This window comes from Triplophysa rosa, linkage group LG20 (genome assembly GCF_024868665.1).
Source record: "Triplophysa rosa linkage group LG20, Trosa_1v2, whole genome shotgun sequence".
Classification (NCBI taxonomy): Eukaryota; Metazoa; Chordata; class Actinopteri; order Cypriniformes; family Nemacheilidae; genus Triplophysa; species Triplophysa rosa.
In genome coordinates this window covers 13447032-13456067 of record NC_079909.1, presented here as the reverse complement: position 1 = coordinate 13456067, position 9036 = coordinate 13447032, and the positions used below count along the sequence as shown (strand labels likewise).

At 38.4% G+C, this 9036-nt stretch overlaps 1 protein-coding gene across 2 annotated transcripts in view; it reads left to right on the top strand.

The window, feature by feature from the left end:
- Window positions 1–1940: 1940 nt before the first annotated feature.
- Window positions 1941–9036, top strand: part of kaznb (kazrin, periplakin interacting protein b) — a 128677-nt gene continuing 121581 nt past the window's right edge. Inside the window, exons 1-2 of one of the 2 annotated variants that reach the window (XM_057361702.1) lie at window positions 1941–2279; window positions 2426–2592. In XM_057361702.1, coding sequence (XP_057217685.1) covers window positions 2257–2279; window positions 2426–2592 — 190 coding nt within the window. In that variant the 5' untranslated portion in view covers window positions 1941–2256. Of the gene's footprint in view, window positions 2627–9036 lie in introns of both variants that reach the window. The other variant, XM_057361704.1, reaches the window with a different exon arrangement.

The window sequence follows — 9036 nt, the reverse complement described above, 5'->3', positions numbered from 1 at the left end:
AAGAAATATTTATCTAAAATATTTTTTACATTGAAAATGAAAACTACATTCGTGAATAGCTTATACACTCATACAAGGTGCAGGGAAATTGATACTCGATACCAAATCAAACATTTTGTTGATCATTTTTCATTTTCTGTTAACTATCCCTTCAAATATATTATAAAACGATTTCAAGCGGCCTTTGACTTATATTTTAATGCTTTATTTATTGCCGCAAAATTATACACTGTGTGAGAAGACAACACTAACGAAAATGGTTTTACTACAGTTAAAAAAAAACATGGTTACTGTAGTAAAACAATGGTTATTATAAAATAACCATGGTTTTGAAAACCACGTTTTTTGTAAAAACCATAGTAAACGATGGTTACTGTAGTAAAACCATGGTTTTGCCCTAAGTAATCAATGCACCAAAAAAACCATGGTTACTACTTATACCACAAAAAAACATGGTTAATTTTCGTAAGGGTATGAATTGTCACTTTTTATTCTGGGTAAATTGAGCTGTACGTGACGTGTTGGGAAACATAAGAACATTAAAGAGGAAAGCAAACTCAGTCCTCTGAGGAGACAGGTCTGTTTTGACAGAGGAGCAGCTCTATTCTTCCCAGTTGACATCTGCATGTCTCTCTAGTTCACATTCAGAAAGCTTCAGTTAGACTGGAGAGAATTAATGCTCCAGCCACTTGGAGTCTGTCACTGTAAAGCTGTGAAACTTGCAGCGCCTCATGTCACAATTCCGAATTTCACTGTCTTGCTCAATACAAAAGGATAGAAAAAAAGTTATCTCATACTTTCTTTTACAATGTAGTTGATGGCGTGAAACCTTCACCTTCTGGTAGAGTTTAATGGCGGTTAACAGCGCTCACCACAACACTCAATTACGCCATCAGCTGACATGCGGTTAGTAAAATTATTTTCTTTTTAAAACAGAGGGCTCTAACGTTTATTGTGATTTGTGCTTGGTTTTAAAATAATAATAAATATAAGTGCGAGTGTTTTTGAGTTATTAAGTCTAGGGGGTTCCCCATTTGAGGAGCTGCACCTGCTCAAGATGGCTGCCGTGTCAGCTGATTTACCTCCATAGGTCGATGGGTATTTGTGTTCGTCAACATGTAAAAGAATCCATCGGTATATCGTCAGATGTACCCGTACAGAAGTGACACGATTCGGGTGGGTTTGTGGAGCTTCCGAAGTGGTCCGAGCTTTCAAAACAGGTATGATCTCCGTTTTATTATGGCTTGTTTTGATTTGTACTGCTGGTCCAAATAAATGTACTTTTATGTAAGCTGAACTGTTTCACGACAGAACAGAGCAAAAATGAAATGGTTAATTGTAATATTTGATTTTAATGTAATTTGAACATTTAAACGTTGCCATATTTATTTAAACACTTTCTTTTAAAATTACCACAGTTTTTCTATAGTAAAGGTATAATAACCGCGTTTTTGCTGGACAAGGTTTACTTCAAATATAGTTCAAATGCGGTTAATAAAACCATGTACCTTAAAAGACATACTTTAAAAAATATATCAGTATGCTATTTATAGTCTTTAATTTTAGCAAGTTCAAAACAATTAGCAATTTATTAAAACAATTCTATCACACTTTTATTATTTATCACAGTCGATATGAGAGTGTGTGGCGCACCACCTAGAGGTGAAACAGGGTCATTGTAATGATGTGACTTCCCTAGTTCTAAAATCATATTCACTTGACCACATTCGAATGTACTGTGTTAATGATACATGCAATATTCACTCTTAGTGACATTCTTGCCCTTATAAAGGAACCTACATTTGTTGACTGATTCCATTACTTGGCCTTATTAAACCCATGGTTGTAAATCCCCTTGACCACCCTTAGGTGAGTTACCCAAGAACTTTTTTCTTCATCCTCATCTCTCTCCTCCAGAGCAGGAGGAATTAAAAGTAGAGCTGCAAGAGTTGCAAAAAATCTCTTCCCTGCAGCAGCTCCTCTTACGAAACGTATCGAGTTAAAGGGGAAGAGAGAGAGAGCAATGAAAGGGAGGGGTAGAGCTGAGGCAGAGGGAGGAGAGAAGAGGGCACACGCATCCGATAAGAGCACAACAAACGGCAGTCCGCCCTGAGTCTGGGGGACCAAAGCTTTCTCACTCAGCAGGACAGTGTAGACCCGGACCTGCTCTCAGCTTCAGCCCTTAAGCTTCCACCCACCTCTCTGAGCCTGGAGAAGAATGCAGGCAGAACTGCCAGCGACGCACAACCTCAACACATGATCACAGAGCAGCTGGAAAGGCAAGACATCATTGCTCCTATTCATGCTTCCTGTCCGCGCGCACGCTCTCGCTCTCCCTGACGCACACACAGACGCACTCCCTCATTACCTTGCATGTTGAGTGTGGCTATTTCTCAGCCCAAACCTCTGTGCTATTCTTAAACAGCTGCAACGTTGCTCCAGTGTCCTGCTGGTTTTCGAAGAGGACTGAAGTGCCATTGCTTTTCTGCCCGACGGTTCTGACGTGCAGCTCACGGAGTGATCCGTCTAGTCCAGTGGGACATCCCAGCCATGGAGGACACACTCACCTGTACTCCCACCACCTTCTCCCAGGTATTCGGTCGCCAAGGGCAACTAATGCAAGCTAGTAAGTATGTTATACGGACCAATCCAATGGATTGATGATTTTTTATATAGCTGTATATAGGTTCAAGTATTTTTGATAAAGATCATTATAGTCTCATATCTTGGTCTGTGTTTTAGTCAGCAAGATGAAAATTCTGCGTGTGTTTTTATGACAAACCTGACATTTTGCGAGGTTATTTCTGCAGAATGTCAAAACGTAGTGCACAGTTTTCCGTCAGGCCGTAAGGCAGAAAAAATGAAATGAACTAGCCCTGGCTGAGTGCCTGCTTACGTTCTGTGAAAGCTCCGCTGGTGAGCCCATGGTCCACTGCAGATCCTGATCTCTTGGTTTAAGCACCCAGCATGTAGAGAGAGAAGCAGCCCGTGTTCCCTGCCGCTTCAACCCTCTAATGAGCTGCACACAGACAAGAAATGTGATGGCTGGTGTGTGTTTTCTTGCTTGTGGATGTGATCTTAATACTGTAAGTCCGTCACGAGGGCCGGGGTAGTAGAAAAACATGAAAGTTGTCATGGATTTTCAGAGTGCGTTGTTATGGAGAAGCTCACCAATAGTGAAATTGGGAAACAGTGCAATAATACCTTGACAGCTTCATAAATATTGTACTCGTGAGCATAGATGAATTATGCATTTATCTATTAAAAAAAGAAGAAAGGGAAGATAAAAGATTCCGGAGCTATAAATAGAGCAACTGAATTACGCTGGTTTGTTACTTGCGTATGTTTCACACACTGTACTTGTGCATTTAAAGATATCTTACATGGATCATGTGGCGGCGGTCTCTAAAAACGTACTAAAATATTTCCGAACTATGTTCTGTGCTGGTCTTTATATAGACGGACCACAGATTTGGCAGAATTGCTGACAAAGAAGCACATTCCAACATTTTTATACTCAAGTTCTGGAAAAATATCAACTAAAAATGCTCTGCATTTTGCCCCATGATGCAATTAGTTTTGAATAGTTTGTTTTTAATTTTTTTAATAAATCACCCTAAAAAACAGTTCACAGATTTCCAGAATGCGTTTGGCAGTACCTGTGACTTGCATCGTTATGTGTGGCTTATGTCACGCTTCTAAACCACATTTTAAAACTTGCAGCTTAAATTGAATTAAATGGAGGCTCGGAGAAAATCTCTGTTATTCAAACAGCAGTTTGTAAATGGCAGACGTACCGCTGGTAATGACAATCCAAGCAGATTTAATTGGATGTTTAATTCAATTTCTCCGCACATTAATGTCAGTTTGCAGAGAGAGGGCTGATAAGGCGCTGCCGTGTCATCATTCTTGTGGGGAGATTTAGTAAGGCAGGAGGTTTTCTGAAATATGAGGTGGATGATGGTCCATTCTACCTCCTGAGTTTATATTACATGTCGATTTGCCTTTATGCTCTTGATAAATGCTTTCCTCCCAAAGCAGCTCATGAAAAGTGCATAGCACTTGTATCCCAGACACGATAAGGCAAAACCTAAAAGCGGCAACAAAACTAGAACGCTATCTAAGACAAACTGCTTTTTTTGTTGAGTGTAGTGTATTTGTTGGGTAGTGTGAAATGTCATGCATATGTGTAGATGACACCCAAGGACACTGGCTACATGATTTTATTCCATACACGTGTGGAAATGTCATTAAATTTTGTTCCTCAGAGTGGGATTGGTGAATTGCACCTAAACTCATAAAATCTGAATATAATTTCAGGTATGGCTGTACCCACAATAATTTAACATTGCTTGTTTACAGGAAAAGTTGATTTAAGGTAGCAGTGAAATATTGCATTATCGGCAATGTGTCCTGTAGTTCCGGTAGGTCGTGTAACTTTGTGTGTAGAGCACGTTGCTAATGGCAAGGTCATAGGTTTGAAAACACGTTGATGAAACGTATAGCTTAAATGCACAAAGTCACTTTAAAACCTAATGAAAGGGGGCAGCGTCCATGCCAGAAATTAACATTCTTATTAGAAGAAATTAACATTTTTATCAAAATTAGATTTTTCAAGGGCATTTTATGTTTATGAGGTCATATTTATTATAGAAATATATGCCAGAAATATTAAATGTGATTTCAATACTCTAGACTCTTCATGTTGTTTTAGTTGAGTTTTTCCCTATCCCAAATTATTTTACAACAGCTACATCTGAGATGGTGAATACAGATCTGTCAGGTTACCACAGAGTCTGCAGAGATGCTAAACCTTTAATTATGTAGAACTAAAATAGCATAGAAATATATCAAAAGGAACTGTAATTCACTACGGAGGCCCTAATGCCCTCATATTTTAAATGGCTGGGGCATTTTTAGTACTTTCAGAACTAAAGCCCTGTTTCATTCCTGACCCTGGAAGAGCGGGGAGTTGGATTTGCTCGGATGACAGCGTCTCTGTTTTCTCTACAGAAATAGAAAAAAACATTTATAAATAATGCTCTTTGTTTGGCTTATATCAGTGAAGTCATTAGCGGAGCTCCAGTGTTTGGTATGCGTGAATGTATTAGTGTCTGTAGCGTTTGTGACATTGCTGTGATTAATATTCTGCGTGTGGCTTTGGACTTTTGAAAAGCCTCTTTACTGAATTTGTGTTTCTGAAGTGCCTGTAGATGAGACTCCTCGTATATATCAGACTCTCAACAGCGCCGAAATACTGTATTACCATCATACGCGCACACCGTCTCTCTCTTTTCTTTGAATGTCTCGCGTTCTGGATCATCCATAATAATGAGATTTTGTATTCTCAAACATTCTGATTTGTCATTCCCTGTGAATTCGCTGGACGTGGATTTTTCTGAAGTTTCGCTTATATAAACACTGAAGTGGTTCAGGAATCTTTCATTTCTTTTCTTAAATAAGAATGTTCTTTTTTATTTGCATGAAAGGCTTCCTGCGGGAGGTAGTGGTGGTGTATTTTGATGCTCTTTCGCCTTGAAAATGTTTTCTTTTAACACGGATCAAAGTGCCCTGGACCCTGTGTGTGTCTTCAAGCAACGCAAAATCAACCGCGGCATAGATTTCATTGGCATGGCGAGCCAGTGCTTTTATGTTCTGTGATGGTGTTTAAATGGGTATGCATGAGCATGGCTGAGATCCAAGTCTGTGCACTCAGCCGCCGGCACACAGACTGTTCTGGCTGACGTAACGGTCGTGGCTGGCTAGTGAAGTGAGTACGGGCGTGAGCGTGTGTACAGATGTTACTGATAGCACAGTATGGCACCAGTAGCTACCCACCGAGCCAACTGAGTTACACGGTTTCAGGATGTAAGGATCTCCTTTCCCACTGCATTATTCTTGTTGTTTGACTAAGGAATGCTTTCTGTGGAAATGAGCCTTGATGTTGACAGGCTTATCCGATATGTATAAACACATACTGGGGCTGTCAATCCATCAATTATAAAAAAACAGCATAAAAATTCATGCCTAATCATGCGCCAGACCAAAATTAATGACATGATATGCAGATTAATTCACCTAATTAGTTGTGATTTAAGAGATATCAATCTGTGCTGAGAAAAGCTTACATTATTGGGGCAGATGGGTAAATAATAGAACACACATTTTGAGATTTTCGTTCCTTTTCTCTTTATTTTATATTTTTCTTTGATTTTTAACTGGCCTACAGTAATGCATTCTCGTTGAATTTGTCAGTTCATCCGAGGAGTAGTTTTCCACTATTCACAGAGCTGTTCTTTTACTTAATCCACAAATTTTTGTAATCGTTTATGTACACCAGACTTAAAATTTAACTTTCATATTTGGCAATGACATAATTTAGCATGTTAATTTTAATGCTGGTATTTTGTTTATGATTAGTCACAGTAAATAAACAATTAAATACACTTCCGAGAAAGCACATCTGTATTTTCCCATAATTCATTCTTGAATAGCCATAAAATAAAATTAAAAAGCTTATGACTTAGTGTTTCTCCATATTTGTTTGCTATAAATTATTATTAGTCACTCTTTATTTTTGTCACTGGGTTTTGCAAATATCTGAACAATAAAAGTAAAGTGCTTGTCACCTTTGACAACACAGTATTTAATCACTTAAACAGTACAGCGTTTTTTCCATTTTCTGAAAAACAGCGAATTTGGACGTCCAAGGTTTTGGAAGGACAGAAACATTAAAGTATAAGATGTAATTTGCAGACTTTTTTGTAACTCTATGGAAATTTGCAGAGCTTTTTCTGGATATCTGCGTGTAACTGGTTTTCCCTGTTATGCTCAGTCTGTGCAGCTTTGTTGATCAGGGAATACAGATATCAGGTTTGCTATTGCCAAGTATGTGTGTACAGCGACTAAGAGTAAGTCACCTTTCTGCATCACTGGGCCAGTGTAAAAAAGGCAGCATGGCAGTGGAAGAAGAATAGCATCAGCAGAATTGTCTAGAAGTTTCTATTGTCACCAATAATAAGAGGGCCAGTCTGTGTCCCTACAGAGAGAAGTCATGAACCTGTGCTAAAGGACTCCGTTCTTGCCGACACAGCATTATCAGAACTCTCCTGATACACTACGAAGCAAAATTGCTACAGAGGCCCCAAAAAGTATATGAAAATTCAGAATATATGAATGATGCTATTATATGAATAGGATTATGTTGCAATATGAAATAATTACATTAAAGGTCCAGTGTGTAATACTTGGATCCATTGACAGAAATGCCTTCAGAGGTGTATGAAGCGTTATGTTTTTATTACCTTAGAATAAGCTATTTCTATCGACGTACACTGCGGGTCCCCTTACATGGAATACGCCATGTTGTTTCAACAGCAGCCCTAAACGGACAAAAGGCTCTACAGTGTGCATTTCATAAATACGTTATTTCCTTTGTCAAAGAAGCGAAAACGTGGCGACATATTAGTGCTGTGTCAGCCACCGTAGTGCTTCTAAAGGGAGGGGTGGAGTGAGCCGTTGGTTACAATTTGCAACCTTACCACTAGATGTCGCTAAAAAACCCACATTGCTCCTTTAAACTTAGCAAACTAAAAATGTTGATATACTATAGTATATATTTAATATTCTAATTTGAATATTTGTTCAAATGTTAAACTGCACATTTATTCTCTTAGGAGGCCACTATAGACACTAATGGTGACAAGTCATTGAAAGCAAAAGTTCTATGGACATTTGTTGTATTTTTAAAACCCTTGGTAGGGCCTTTGTTTAACAATAGCTATACCATACCCAGTTATTATATTTTATACATAGAAAATAGTTTTTGCAGTCAGTTTTTAGTAGTGATGTAAAAATAATATAAATGCAGCTCCAAAATAAAGCAGAGCTACATTGCTGTCCTATTAATCTATAATTATTCCACCCATATGTTTTCAAGGAACATTAGATGCTCACAGACCGTCACTTTAATATGCGCACTGTGTTCACCAAACTTCAGCAGAATGTACTGTATAATTTCTATTAGCAGTATTTGATGCATTAAGAGTTGAAGAGTTGAAACTGCAAAAATTGATTGTGGTTGTATCCGACAAAACTTTATTGACTGGAGTCATTAGATGTCTCTCACAGGACTCCGCTATCACTCCATCAGGTTCAATAGAGGGCTAATTTCAGAGCTTCATTTTATTCCTTGTTATTGAATCTCGCAGAAGGCAGCAGAGATGACAAGACATCATGTTAGTTTCCTTCCATTTTTATTTTTAAAATACTGTAACAGACTATAAGTAAGGTGGCCATGTCTTGTGGTGGCCGGTTATACCAGTGTAAATTTGCTGACTGAATGGCATAAACATTCATTTCAAGAGTTATCTTTAAAGCGAAGTGGATTTTTTTGTAAAGCTGTGAAGTCTGTTAAGAAGAAACAAGCCCTAAGTGGCAACGCAACTGTTAGTGCAGAAAAGGCTTGGCTTACAGTCAGAGCGGGTTAATTAAAGTGTTCTCATGAATTTTAAGCAGGGGTCAGTTTTGTTTGAATTTGAGCTTTGGAGTTGGAAGATTTCTGACCTATTTCACTCTTAATAAGAAAAGTGATGTAACTCTCTCTAAACTGCATGAAGTACACACAGCCTTTTCCCTGCTGAGTCTCTATAAGGAATAAATCAAAAAATGATATGCCAATATTCTGTATACTGTATATACTGTATATATATATATATATATATACACCACATCTGCCCGCATGGATTTGCCGGATGCTGTTTATCATCAGGTTAGGTGTAAATGTAGGATAGTCTAAAAGTTGGCATGCTAGTTTTATCCGATTGACAGGTTACTTGGGAGCCCTAAAATTGCTTTTGGATATCAGTCCCTACACACGATGTTCTGTACTGCTCTGAATTGGTATTTACATCAGAGGGAATATATTTTGACAGGGCAGCTGGCAAGACTTGAGCAGCTAAGAACTTCCTGCATGCAAATTTGTTTTCTTCTGAAACCACTTCAAAGGGATCATATAATATGTCTGTGGCAAGTACG